Genomic DNA, 15,219 nt, shown 5'->3' with positions numbered 1-15,219 from the left:
CAAATGCTACTCCACCATCCCCATCTTAAATAGGTCCCTTCCTAGTGTCTGAGTACCCAAAAAGTAGATTCAATGATTGCTCCTTCCTAGCACAGATGGTGAGGGGGAAGCAATTTCAAGGGATGTTTTGTTGGGATCAATACACGCACTGATGAAGTAGCTCCTGCCCTACGGCAGAGTCGCTCCTGAACGCTCAGGGAGCTCACCAGCTTCCGCCAATGACACCACCCAGCCTGAGTGTTCCGATTCTCTTTTACCCACTGTTTTATTGTTTGACTTTGCCCTCCACCCTCACCCAGCCCTCTTTGCTTAGGTGGGTTTTAGTATCACTGAGTAAACCTTTGTCAGATAACCAGTGTATTCTATGGAATCTTTCAGGGCCAGGAAGTCATTATGACTCCATCCACTCTGTTGGTGTGATTCACTTAGTGCTTAGACTGCAACCTTGTTCTACTTCTTGAAGGTCATTGCTTTATCATCACCTGTTACCCCTAGAGAGAGAACCCAAGCTGGCTCCCGTGATCACTGCGCTCTTTTCAAACGTTCTCAAGCCATTTGTTGTAAGTACTTAGAGAGTGTTAGCATTTTTACCAACATGCCATAGCTAGGCAGAGAAAGGCCATCAAAAATTACACTCACATATGGGAAGTCAGTACTGATTTATTATGCACATATAACAAAGAATGTGCTATTCATACACTAGCCTACAGCTAAATAATACAGAAAGCTGTCCTGTGGGTCAGATTTTCCTGGAGATGTCCTGGGCATCCTGCAGCTCCATGTTGTCCAGCTGATAAGTGGCACAGAGAACAGAGGTACGGATAAACAGAGGCTCCCCTGGAGCATCCTGAATTCTAGCCTTAGGAATGGCCTTATTTAGACTCTATCTTCTAAATACTGAATGCATGATCCAGGCATTCTTTTCTTAAAACAGCTTTATTGCATTTACAGGTCACCCATTTCTTAAGTACACAGTTCTGTAGTTTTCAGTAAACTTACAGAGCTGCCCAACCATTGGCACATCCAGTTTTAGCCCATTGTCATACCAAAATTTCCTCATGACCATTACAGTCCATCCCCGTCCCCCTCCTAACCTAGCAACCACGGATCTGCGTTCTCTCTACACAGCTTTACGTTTTCTAAAAACATCATAGAAATGAACTTGTACAATAATCTTATGTATCTGGCTCCTTTCACTTCATGTAATGTCTTTGAGGTCCACCCATGCTATAGCATGTACCTATACCCCATTTCTTTTTATTCCTGAGCAGTATTCCATTGCATGCATATGACATGTTTTAAGTCTCTATTTAATTGATGTGACATTTGGACTGTTTGACTAATGTTTGTATGAATGTTTAAAAATTGATGTACAAATCTTTATGTGGACATATTTTCATTTCTCTTGGGTTACTAACTAGGAGTGGACTTTCTGGGTTGCATTTTAAGAAACTGAGTCATATTTTCAAAAGAGACTATATTGTTTCGTATTCTTACCAGCAACATGAGAGCACTAGTTCTTCCACATCTTGACTACTACTTAGTATGTATTGCTTAGTATTACCTGCCTTTTTGTTTTATCATCCTAATGGCGGTGTAGTGATTCCAGCTTTCTTCCACTGTGTGACTTCTCTGGACGACATTCTTTCTTTTATTGCAGTGGGGTAGAGGTGTTGATGTAATGGAAGAGAGTGTAAGAAATCTCTCTCGCTGTCATCGTGCTGCTCTTTCTCCTCTTGAACCTGTCCTTGGGACTAACATCTACTCTCCCCAGAAGTACATTTTTTAAACCCTTACCATCCTTTTTCCTAACATATATGGTACAGCCTTAAACACGGTGAGCACCCAATTCTACAGTGCAGGAGTACAGCTAAGCTAAGTACAATCCATGGATGCATTTTTAAACCTTAATTTTTGCCAGTTGCAGATAGATTTTGTATCTCCTCCCACATCAGATTCTTTTATCAGAGCTGCTGACAAGAAACAGAATTGACTGGGTTGAATTCATGGCCTCTTTCACTATTCCATCCTCTGGTGGAGGGTGGTATATGCCATTAAAGTAGCAAACGGCCAGAAAAGAGGCAGAGCAGCAACAAAGACCATTTATAATCCAAAAAAGTGCATGACCAGACCCTTGACTGACCTAGCATTCTTTTTAGATTCAATTTGTTTTAAAGTCTCTCTTTAAAGATATGTATGTATTCACAAATTTTGCATATTTCAGTGTATTTTATACTTGTGGACTTAATAATGAGTTTTAATACCCATAATTTCATTTGCAATATTGAGATCATCAGTCATAAAGTATAATTGATTGTAAATTTTATGATCTCTAGATCTGAAGGAAAATGCCCTCAGTGCCTATAAAAATCCTCTGTGGCTAGCAAAATATAAAGGAAAACAATTGTCTCTCTGCTTCTTAAGATGCAGAGCACTTTTATGTATTAATAAAATTACAAACAGATTTGCAGTTTTCAAATGCCACTAGCACATCTTAATGCCTCCAAGAATAACTTCAGATGTGAGATAGTACACATATTTTCTATTTTCTTCTATAACCAATTTTTCTTTCAGTAATACCAATGACTGGTTTATTGAGCGATGCAAATCAAATTTCTCCTATGAAAACCTAACTTGTAGTAAGCTGTATTTAAAAGTAGCTTACAAGGAAATTAATTAGAGATTGGTTGGTTTGTTGTTTTTTTAATCTTCTAGAGCAATGTTTATGTGAAAATATAATCAGAAAATTAGTACCTTCATCAAGAGGTGATTCAGAGAGCTTTACAAGTAAACTTAAGATCCTCATTGATTACAAAAGAAGGCTTTGTACCTCCAGAACCTTCAAGTGCTCAGAGGCAATTATACCGTTAAAGTCTCTCTTTCCATGCAAAGATTATCTCATTTCCTCATAATTAGTATTTCTTGTGTATTGAGACAGACTGTATTCAAAAACACACATTCTCCCCTCTTGACACTTTCTTTTCCCTCTGTCCTTTGCTTTCTCTGGAGCTACATAATTTGAACCTATTTTCCTTCCTACCGTTTAGTATAGTTTTATTTTGTTGGCACCTTCATACAAGCTATTATGCTGAAGACTTAGCAGCAAATACTTTGAATATCAGAAGGAAAAGCGAGTTTGGCTGACGTAATCAAAAGGATTTGTTGACATAAAGGAGTGGAAATAAAGAGGAGTTAAAAGTTGAGAGAGATAGGATTTTACATCACCTATGGTAAGATGCTGTATAGAAATTAAACTCCCGAATCTCGAAAGAGGTAGACATTTCTTGAGCGGATAGGGAAAGAAATAAGATATGAGTGCTCCTCTCTTTTTCTTTCCTTTTTTTTTTTTTTTTTTTTTTTTTTGGTACCGGGAATCAAACTCAGGACCTTGTGCTTGCCAGGCCGGCGCTGTGCCACTGAGCTATATCCCCGGCCCTCCTTTTCTTTCTGCTTCCCATCTGCTGCATTTGTCCACCTTGGCAGGGGTTAGAGTGGAGCCCTTGGGAACGGACTGTGGCAGTGAACTTGGGTGCTAGATACTGCGTCTGACCTCCCAGAGCTTATAGTCCGGTCGGCCAGGTAAGACGCACAGACCTAAAAAGAGCTGGGTGTACATTCAGTGTGTGTCAAGTGTCAAGAGCACCCTATAAACACTAGGGAAATTCTGAGAAGGAGGTCGATGTAATCCAAGGTGAAGGAGGAGGGCTTTAAGTGGATTTTGATTTCACCTTTGCAAAAGCCTAATGAAAAAAGGGGGCAAGGACACCCTAGAATATGCAGAAGTCTGTAGACAGGGAGCAAAGAGACAATACAAGAGAGAGCTGGAGAGGTGAAAGGCACAGTTTCTTGATCTAAAATCTCCCCAGGGAGATCGATAATAGCATGTTTAAGTAACAAAGATATTGTACAAAATATTGCTGGCAGAGTTATTCAAGGGCAGAATAAGAAAGTTTTAAGTTTCTGTTATACTTAAGGAGAAATAATATCACTGATTTAAAATTTCTAGGGATGCTTCCTAGTCAATCCTCAAGAATCTTTTTTAGGCTGGAAAAGCTGTTTAGACATAAATATCTGTGTAGGTGGTGATGCATGGCTGGATAGGAAGAGAGAGAAAAAGGTATATGTATGCATGTATATACTTTATAGTTTTAAATTATAGTTTAGAATTATATTTTTCCACCTCATATCTCAAGAATCAGGACTACATATTTTTTCTTCTTTGTGGCTCACAAACTGCATAACGTGGTGTTTATGTGTGAAAGATAACCAGTAAGTGTTTGTGAGGTAAGATTTTTTTGGTCCCTTTACATTATAGCTTCAATGTGTGAAAGACTGCTTAGCTGGAACAAGAGTCAGGGAAAGAACTAAGTGTCCTGACTTTCTGCTTCTGAGGTCCTTCCATCCCCATATGATTCCAGACATGGATCACTGCAGCCCAAGAAATAACAAAGAAAAATGTCACAGTCAAGAACTGGTTGAAGTTCCGATGAGAATCTCTGGGATTTGGGGAGCTAAGATAGGGTGGTCCACAAGCGCATTAGCTTTAGTGCTCTGAGGTGTAAATTATTAAAATGACTGCCAGGAGGAGGGAGATTTTCACACTGAACTGCAATTGTAGTTATGCAGATGAGAACAACGCGGATAAGCTTCCACCTGAACTTACAGCATCGGGGTTTAAGAACACCAGAACGTCTCTGAACACTCCAGGTCTCTCGAAGAGGCTGCACGGGAGGCAGATGAGCTCCTTAGATTGCATGGGAGCTGCTCTTTCACTGGCAAATATCTAAAAAGGAAAGGGGGCGGAATCTCCCTGAAAGTGGGAAAAGGTTGCAAATGCAGGAGGAAGTGCTTTCGCCTCTCTCCCTAAGTAGAAATCAAAGGATGCAGCCCCATAGCAACGATGACTAGAATCACTGGTGTGCTCAGCATTGCGGCGTGTGTGATCTCCGGAGAATTCTGGTTACACGTACTGTCTCACATCTGTCAGCTAAATCTGAACTCCAGACTTGAACAAATGCAAAATGTGACACTGAGGAACATTACGTGGATCCGTGATTTTCCCCGGAGGACTTGGTCCAGGCGGCAATAAGTGGATTGAGATTTCATGCAGAACATGGGAACAGACTGTTGCTACATGACTTCTCCTTGCAAATCATGTGCATTCTTGCAACATTTTTTTAGTGTTGTTCGTATTGTGGCTACCCAGAATGACAATGAAAATGGAAATGGTAGGATAATAGGATTTTTTGAAGAATGAGGATTGTTCAGTATTCAGAAAAGAAGCACAAACTATATTTCCAACAATAAGGGAAATAATGGTCAATAAATTATGAACTACGTCTGACACAGTCTTATAGGGAGCTGCTTACAATGCCTACTCAGAGTCGTATGTATAGAAAAGTTCTGTGACTTGAATATTAGGTGAAAAAATCAAGGTGAAAACCGTACTTACCATATGATCACCACAAAACAAATCACAGGGGGAAAGTAAAAAGGTACTCCCTAAATGTTAATAGCCCATGGATAACTTATTCTCGTGTTTTTCTGTATTTTATAAAATATCTATAGTGGGAAACTAGTATTCCTGTTGCAATAGAAATATGGTTTTATTTTTAATACAGGATTTAAAGCCTGCTAAATTTATGTTACATTAAATTCAAAAGCAAAGAAGCCATAGTATACTGACTTTCAGCTTTGCTGTGACACATAGTCTGATTTGAGCTATTCAGTGCAAGGGTAATATGATGATACTGTCTAGAAGAATTCCTGCAGCTAAGCCCAGACACGTAATGACAGTGACATAATATTATAGCCTTGTCATTCAACACAGATATTCTCCTATTGCTCAAATACTCGGTGAGGCTTCTGCAGTTGTCCTGTTTAATTGATAACTGGAGAAAATTCCTGGAGGCCTGTGTTGCTTCAACAATAATCCTCACCTTTGACCCACATTTCTTCTATGATTTGTAAAATGAAAGTCATTTTTTACAATACAGAGACTTTTATTTCTTATCTACTGGAACTCTGCAGTTGGAACTCTACACAACTACCTTGTTGTGTTCATAGATATTTTTTTCTTAACTAATAGTTTGACAGTAGAGCTACTTGTGCCCTGTCTCTCCACTATTATAAGCTCTGTCAGTTTACCCCTTTGAATCCTCCAAATAATTTGTAGCAGAAATACAGTAGTGTTTTTTGAGTTGAACTGAATTTTCTTAGTATCTCAAAATAAATTCCCAGTGTCTTACCATTACTCCATCCTCTGCTTCCATGGTTTTCTTGTGTACACAATTAACTCTCACCTAAGTGGGAATGACAGCTTTACAGAATTCTCTAACAGTAAGCATTGCTCTGGAGATTTTTTGGTTTTTGTTTTTTGAAAAGAAATGATTCCCAAGTCCTTGGTCATGGTGCCTGGGGCCATAGGAGTCTACTAAAAATGATCAGAGGTTCATAGAACTAGAGAAAACATTGCTAACATTCATTTGGAAACAGAAGAGACCTAGAATAGCAAACGCAAGCCTGGGCAACAAAGGCAAGGCAGAAGCCATCACAATCCCTGGCTTGAAATTATACTACAAATCTACTGTGGTAAAATCAGCATGGTACTGGTAAAAGACAGACCTGAGGATCAATGAAACAGATTAGAAAATTCAGACACAACCGTAAACACACTCAGCCACTTTATCTTTGACAAAAGGGCCAAACACATTCACTTGAAAAAAGATAGTCTCTTTAATAAATTGTGCTGGAAAAACGGGCTCTCTATATGCCAGAGATTAAAACTAGACCCAGGTCTATCATCATGCACTAAACTAAAGTCAAAATGGATCAAAGATCTAAATATTCTACCTACTGGAAGACAAAGTAGGTAGAAATTTTGAAGACATAGGGGTAGGCAGAGAGTTCATGAGCAAAAACCAAACTGCACAGGAAATACTTCAAAGAATCAACAACTGGGATCTCATCTTATTAAAATGTTTTTGCACATCAAAAGAAATCACCAACAGAGTGAAAAGAAAACCCACAGAGAGAGAAAAAAATTCAACCAAGTCTCCCTCAGACAAAGGACTTCTATCTAGAATATATAAAGAACTGAAAAAAATCAGAGGCTCCAAAATTCAAAGACCCAATCCAAAACTTGGCATCTGAAATGAATACACACTTCTCAGATGAAGAAATACAAATGGCAAGTAAATATATGAAAAAGTGTTCAACATCATAGGTCATTTGAGAAACGCACATTAAAACAACACTGAGATTTCATCTCACCCCAGAAAGAATGGCTATCATCAAGAAATCAACCAATAATGAATGCTGGCGGGGTTGCAGGATAAAAGGAACCCTTCTCCACTGTTGGTGGGGATGTAGTACAACCCCTGTGGAAATCAGTGTGGTCCTCAAAAAACTAGGATTGGAGGTCCCATTCGACCCAGCTATACCCCTTCTGAATATTTTCCCAGAAGAATTATAGACATCATAGCATAGTGATATATGTACACCCATGTTTATAGCAGCACAATTTATAATAGCTAAATGTTGGAAAAAACCCAAATGCCCATCAACCAAGGAACAGATAAAAAAAGATGTGATATTTTTATACATTACAGTGCTATTCAACTATAAAGAAGGATTAACTCGAGGCTCTTATAGGTAAATGGATGCAACTTGAGACTATGCTCATAAGTGAAATAAATCAGACTCACATGTTTAAACATCATATTGTCTCCCTAGTTTAAAAAACTGAAAGAGTAAATAAAATCCAAAATGTACAATAGATATTGTGCAAGGGGAAGAAACTGCTCAAAAGGAGAGAATAACTGGGATAGGGGAAAGGAGAAAAGAAAGAAGAGAAAAGAAAATGTATATACACAAGTATCTTTTTTTTTTGGTACCAGGAATCGAAAAAAACATATATACACAAGATAGCTAAAGTAAATATACTGCTAATTTCTATTAGTTCATTTAAAAGAATAGTTTGCACTTATATGGCTTGATTAATCTTTCATGCCTATATCTTGTAATCTGAGTAAATAAATGAAGATAGTAATATGCAATATAATAACCTTTGTTAATCTCCTATTGTTTTAAAACTGTATCAGTTTTTATTTTTTTCTCTATAAAATAAAAAAATGATCAGAGGTGGAGCTATTCTCACTCAAGGCAAACTTAACTGCCTTTGGACTTAACTTTTCCAAAATGACTGTCTTTCTTGGGAATATTCTGTTACCGTCTTGACAGTTGGGGTCCTCATTGTTGCATTGGGAGTTTTGAAGCTGCACATCACCTTCTCTGCCATGTTGGATATTAGAAACTCAGATCCAACCTTCAGTGACAAAGGTCTCCTGTCCTTGGTTTATGTATGTATCTTCACAGGGAATTCTGTGTGATGCCAGCTCTTTCTTGGCCTGAATTTTTAAAAATCTATGAGCCTTACCCAAAACTGAATTATTTTTGTGTTTTCAGATGCTTGAGACCCGATGTGAATGTTTTAAACACAGTAATTTAAGCACCATCTTAAGAAGGAAGATAGTGGAATAACCAACAGTGTAGCTAAGATCAAAGGAGCAGAAGTTCATAAGAAGAAGAGCACGGTGAATGGCAAAGAGCAAGTTAAGAATCAGCGACAAATGCTGGCCACGATGCCGTGAGCAGTGAGAATAACAGGAGTCATTCAGTACTTCTGAGTCACATGTTTTCATCTCTAAAATGGAAATTACAATGTGTGAAGGATTCAACAAGTTCTACACATACATAAGCATTTGGCACAATTTCTAGCACAATCGTAATACAGAACTAGAACATAGCAAATCTTCAATAAATGCTAGTCATCATCTTCTACGATATGGGGTCATTTCTAAAAAAATAAGGAGCTACCCATGTGTTCTGGACATATGGCATCATTCTGTGTTCACTTGTTGTTTGTTTATGTACCCACCTCTTCCTGGTGGTTCTACAGAAAAGACAACACTAGAGCTCTGGTAGAAGGGGGTCTCACATCTGAAAACATTACAATAATTCAATTTTGGATAAGACTCATAGGATTGTTACAAAGTCAGGCAAAAACGAGCAGGCATCACACAGAATTCCCTGTGAAAATACATTATTGCTAATAGTTTACAGTGTGAATCACGGGATAGCATATACGTCCTTTGAAAGTAGTCTAGTATCAAACTAGTAGCTAGGAATGAAAGACATCCCTAACAGGATAAAGTACTTCCGTGAGGATTTGCCAAAGTTAACCAAATCTCTTCACATAAATCATGAGCTTGTTTGTTGGACGTGGTTAGCTTTATGTAAATGACCGATTCTGAATTCTTTTGGGTCGAGATTTCTCTGCATCCATCAAAGTGCTTGAACTGGAACAGCATGCGGGGGGTCATACTCTCTGTGTGCCTGGCATGGGCTGGCTCTTCTCACAGCTTTCCCTTCATCTTCCCAGCAACGCTGGAATTTGGCCTTAATGTTTCCTCCACTTATAGATAAGAGTAATGAGATCAGAGGAACCGGATCACTGGCCCATAGCTTAGTTATGGGAGAGTAAACAAAAAGCAATATGGCGGTCACACAAGCTCAATTTTACCAAAATTATTTGTCATTTCATGTCAGTTGTCAAAATAATTTTGATTGTCTTTATTACCTACAAAAATCTTTCTTAGCATGCTTCAGAAGCTCAGAGTAGCATCATTAGCATCAGGTCCAATGACCTCCTGGGAGAAACACCGTAGGGAATTTCTGGGAGGAATCTACATCCAATGGAAGCCTTTGGCAAAATAATTGAAAATGAGAATAAAAGAAAACATAGTGTGTTTAAACTTGCAAAATACCTTTGGAAAGGTTAATGTTGTATTTTTCTGAGATGAGAATTCTTTGATCTTGATACTTAAAAAAAAACAGCAATGCAAGAATATAAGGGCACTTCTTTAGAGCATATAAATAATGCCGCCTGCAAGTAATCAGCCCTGGGACCACTCTTCCTTCACATATTTATAAATCATCTGGAAGAGGAGTGCATGTTGAAATTTCCAGATTTATGAAATAAAACTGCTAGGCTCTTCCAGGTAGCAAAATGCCATGCTGGTTAATATAAATGCAGAAAGCAACGCAGGGCTACATGAGTGGGCAGAATGGCAGATGGCCTTTTGCACAGACGACTGTAAGATAAGGAATTTAGGGGGAAAAAATTCAAGCCATTCTCCCAAGATTAAATGGCATTGAACTATCAGTGATAAAATTAGGAGATTTTACAGTCATGTATACCACCACTGCCAGTTATTCCCACTGCAGCTAAAAGACCAGTCAGAAATCAGGCGCATGTACAACATTTTAAAAGAGGCATTAAAAGCAGAAAATGGTATCCTGCTCAAACATAAAATCATGGCTTACTTCCACCTGGACTACTGTAAGCTGGTTTTTTTTTGTTGTTGTTGTTTTGTTTTTTTGTTTTTCAACAAACCTTAAGCAACTGTAGTAAGGTGTAAGGTCCAGAGGAAGTCCGCCTAAAGTGGTCGGTGGGAAAGAGGAGCTGCTTTATGAGAGCAAATTTGCAAAGATCAGGATGCAAGAGCCTAAGAAGAGGAAGCTCTATAAAATCACAGGGGTGTAGTACATGTAGACATCTGCTTTGGTTAACATTTCCCATCGCCATCCACAGGCAGACATGAAGGGAATAGGCTGTAGTGCTATTTAAAATCTAAGTCACTTTAGGCAGGAAGTCCAACAGGCTGACAAAGAGATCAGTAAAAATTCCAGATAGCACAAGATCTGTGCCTAAGAAATGCCTTCTCGTCAGCCTTAAAACTTGAAGAGAGAAGAGGAAATTACACGGGTAGCTACCTTGGAAACAAGTTACTACACAATCAGAGTTGATACATCCTAGGATGACACATGGGCCGGGAAGGAAGGGGATAGGTAAAGTTTGTAGGTCGATTCATAACACATTGTTTTAAGAAGTCTACTGCCGAGGATACACCTAGAACTTTACACTGCATACCTTTGAGCAAAACCAGCTTTGGAGTCCAGCAAACCCAATTCAGATCTTAGTGTCACCGCATACTGGCTCTTAGGCTTAAGCAACCACTCTGAACCTCAGTTTCCTCATCTGTAAAGCATGAAGCAGCCCATTGGGGAGGAGATGTCAGGAAGAATGAAAGAGGAGGCATCTCATGTGCGGGTCGAGGGTCTGTGCAGATCTTGGTTCCCCTTGATAGCTGCTCCTCAGCAGGTGCCTTCTGCAGCATCTCAGATTACCATCCCCAGCAGTACTGTATCCTCACCCTAATTCACTGCCCCCCCTCATTAACATCATCCTTTCATATTCATTAGCCCTTATTGGCTATAAGCCCTTCTTTAGGCATTTGGGATAAAATAGCGTCAAACCTATCCCAGTCCCCTGGATAAAGAGAGACTGAGCACAACCAGGCCTATCGACTGGGAGGCCAGGTGGGGGCACAGATTTTATTCTTAAGAGGCTAGGAAAGCTGGGTGTGGTAGCATATACTAGGAGGCTGAGGCAGGAGGATTTGAGGCCATCCTGGACAACTTAGTGAAATTGTCTTGAAATTAAAAAAAAAAAAGAACAAGCAGCAGCCTGGGGACATAGCTTGGTGTGAAGACCTTGGTTCAATCCCAATAACAACAACTACAAAGCAAAGTCCCTAGAGGGTCTCAAGTTCGTTGGTGGTAAAGAGTTGGTGTGTGCTTTTGAAGGGCCTCCTGGCTACCGGGTAGAGGATGGACTCGGCAGCAGGAGTGGGAGAGGGAGAAGAACCTGCTGTGCTTTCTTTTTCTCTCAGACTTCCAGGCTCCTCCTCTTTGTCCCCCTGATTTTGCACCCCATCTCTCATGGGCGGAGCTCATTTGCGCAAATCTCTTTGCACTTACGTTTTAGGACATAGAAAAAAATCTTTTCTTGGATGAAATAGTTAACCCAAATACATGTTGTTTCAGGTTTTAAAAATCAATTTGATTGGCCACAGGAAACGCATTTTGGCATCTCTGGGAGACAGGCTGCACGACGACCCGCCACAGAAGCCCCCTCGCTCCATCACCCTCAGGGTAAGTGCCTCATGGCCCTGTGCTTCTCTGCCTAACTCTTAAAAATCATTTTGTGCAATAAAACAACTGAAGCAGTGGGTCAGGAATATAAGCTGTGTCCGCGTAGCTTTCCTGATCGGTGTAAAAAGAAGTCTTCCTTTTGATCATGTTTTACAAAACCAGGTTTGCTTTTCTTAATTAGTTCAGTCTATATTTGGGGGATTTAGAAATACATCTGTGTCGGGATGCAGTCTGCCAGGCCACCACCTCTTCGCCTATCCCACACTCTTGTCTGCACTGAGACGGGAAATGAGTTTCCTGTCAGACCCCTCAAGCCCACAGAGAAGAAATCGATCAAGGCTCACAGTTAAGTAAAGATCAATTTAAAATTAACCCCAGGGTCTTCTGTTTTTCAAGATGCAAAAACTGACCACTTTTACCCACATCAAAAATCAAGAATAAAGAATCTAAAACTTCATTTAATAAACTACATTTATTTCTTTCAGCCATACTGTAGAATTATGGGTTAGGAAAATTGGAGAGAAACCTTGGACAGCAAAGCGAAAGAGAAAGGCAAAGAGAAAAGGCAGAGAGAAAGAGAAAACGAGACAGGTGCTTTCCAGGCAGGATAGCAATGGCAGGGAGGGGAAAAGAGCCCCTGGTTCTCATGACCCCTGCAAGATCTTTCCTAAAATTCATGCAAAGGCAGGCATCTCCCTGGCAAGTGGCTTAGTCCTGCACCGGCTGGCTTCCGATTCCCCTCCTGGGAGCTCAAGAAAAGGCAGCGCTAGCAATCAAAGAGCCCAGCCCCACCCTCAGACATTACACCGCCGGAGCAAAGGTCTTGGGGCAGTCAGCAGTCCCCAGCCCCGCATCCGCGTGGCCCAGTTGGTAGGACAAGATCTGTGACCACGCTGAATCTGATGGGGTGGAAGAAAATTGGCTTCAGGAGGGAACCCAGAGAGAGCTGATTGCTGGGCAAACTGGGGTACACTGGGATGCTTGAGGGTTTGGGGAGTGTGGATGCAGAAAGAGGACTGACTTTTCCCTCTCCAGAGAAAAAGCCTCCAGTAAGTGGGGGGAAATGAGGCTGCAAAGGGCTTGTTATCTTGCCTGCCTTTTGCCACAGAGAGGCTGTTGACCTTGGGAGAGTAATCACACTGGAATGACTCTGCAGAGTAATTTCCAGCTACTTGCTCTCCCCCTTGCCTTCCCCTCCAAACCCTTCCTTCTGACTCCCCAGAAGACGAGGGAAGGGGGAGAAAAAATGATCCCAGACGGGGCACCCAAGCAAACGTGTAGGACCTCAGTCCTCCAGTAAGATCCAGAACGGTCTAGGGAGAAGTAGCCTAGAGAGTCGGCAGGGTCCCAGGCCTCTTCTTGCTTGCAAACCCTGGAGCTCAGCCGGCTGCAGCCCCGTAGCTTATTTCTGGCTCGTCTCCAACTCGAGTTGTCATTGCCATTGAAGAGCACCCTCTGTCATTATATGCATTGCTCTGCAGTCTGTATGTCCTGTGACATGCTGTGTTGCCATACTGTGTCCTCTTCCTGGCCCTACTGTCAGACCACTCCTCGGTGGAGGATCGAGACCCTTCGGGTCCCATGGTAGCTTCTCATCATGGCAGCTGCCGTGGTGAGGGCACCCTGCTCGTAGTCCCTTCCCACGTAAGCACACATGCTGGTGTCCGGGGTGTGCGGCAGGGGTGTGCCTCACTCCTGAGGTCTGGTTTAAGAAAATAGAGCCTGCTTCTTTAGACTTTAACTTTTTGACCTGAAATGCTTGGTGGGGAAAAGTATTGACCTGATCGAACCATGAATAAAATAAATGGTGGAATGTTATCCGTTCCTTGGCATTTGATTAAAAAACAACTCCCCCCCCCCAATCCACAGTTTGTCTTGTTAGTATTTCACAATTTTGAAACCAGAGATGAGCCACAAGAACATGGTATTTATTTCATGATGTATTTCCATTCAGGAACCCAGTGGTAATCACACTCCTCCTCAGTTGTCTCCATCACTTAGCCAAAGCACTTACACCACTGGTGGCTCCCTAGACGTTCCTCACATTATCATGCAGGGCGATGCAAGGAGGAGAAGAAATGAAAACTACTTTGATGATATTCCCCGATCAAAGCTGGAGAGGCAGATGGCCCAGGTAAGGTGTACGAAGCCTCTGTGATGTGTTTACCTTTAACCTGTATCAGGTAATACATTTGGATACTAAGTGGTAGCTTATGATGGATGCTCATTGTCCACCCTTAACTTGAATTTTACCATTTTACTCTGAAGTATCTTTCCTTGCGTGCTCTCTCATTGAACCAGCCTGGATCAGACCTTTTGGGGAGAAGAATATAGATACCTACTGTCTCTGGCCATTCCGGCTGAGGAAATTGTGTCCAGTTCATTGCCCCCACAAAATCTTTGCACTAAAGGGGATAATCCTGTGTCTGAGTCACCTCGTAAGGAAGATGAAGCCTAGTTTTTAAAATGTAAATTGCTTGGATAACAGGGTAGAAGTTGGGAACAAAAGACTAACTCTGTATAGTGCTGTGAATTTCCTCCCAAGCTTCCATATTTACGTGGGGTTCTACTCCTGGGACTCTCATATTGTCACCTTGAATAGCTGAAAATAATGATGTTGCCTGACACAAATTGAGAGGAGGGATCGTCACAGTTAGATCTTTCCGACTTGGTATTGGTGTCCATGCCAGCCCGTCCTAACACCTGGAAACTTAGGTCAACCGTGGGCAAACAGTGGTGCTGTCCTTACGGTACCTTCAGATGGGTAGCTAGCTCTGCAGCTTGGCCTGGAGAGTCAAAGACATAGACCTCTTGACAACTATCAGCAGAATCAACTCTTCCCATCCTCATTCTAGGTTCAGACTGATGTGGTAAGAGGCTTCCCTCTGCCTCCCACACCTAAGATGAGAATCTCAAGGTGAAAATTTGACTGTAATTGCTTTGCCTTGGTTGTTAAATATTTTTCTCAACTGTTTGGTGAGATTCTGTTTTTCAAAACCTTTGGTAAACATTCTGTGCTGCAGCTCACAAAAGAAAAATTGAAGCAAATTCTGAGAACCGTGGCTAATCTGCCTGCAGGTACCTTGGACAGAGAGAACCTGGGCTACTGGGCCTTCTTCCCTGGGATGCTGTGCCTTCTTCCCTGGGATGCTGTGCCTTCTT

General features: G+C 41.1%; 1 protein-coding gene across 2 annotated transcripts in view; it reads left to right on the top strand.

Annotated features, from left to right (window-relative positions):
• The window catches only part of Anks1b (ankyrin repeat and sterile alpha motif domain containing 1B), a gene marked incomplete at its 5' end in the record, with an annotated part of 1,074,464 nt that overhangs the window by 986,859 nt on the left and 72,386 nt on the right, over positions 1–15,219 (top strand). For both annotated transcript variants that reach the window (XM_005374511.2, XM_013518589.1), the window contains 2 exon segments: positions 11,950–12,057; positions 14,012–14,191. In XM_005374511.2, the coding sequence (XP_005374568.1) occupies positions 11,950–12,057; positions 14,012–14,191 (288 nt within the window).

The sequence above is a fragment of the Chinchilla lanigera genome, unplaced genomic scaffold (assembly GCF_000276665.1).
Source record: "Chinchilla lanigera isolate Chin_1 unplaced genomic scaffold, ChiLan1.0 scaffold00004, whole genome shotgun sequence".
NCBI lineage: Eukaryota > Metazoa > Chordata > Mammalia > Rodentia > Chinchillidae > Chinchilla > Chinchilla lanigera.
Note: the sequence above shows the minus strand (reverse complement) of the source record. Positions and strands in the feature narration are given on the sequence as shown.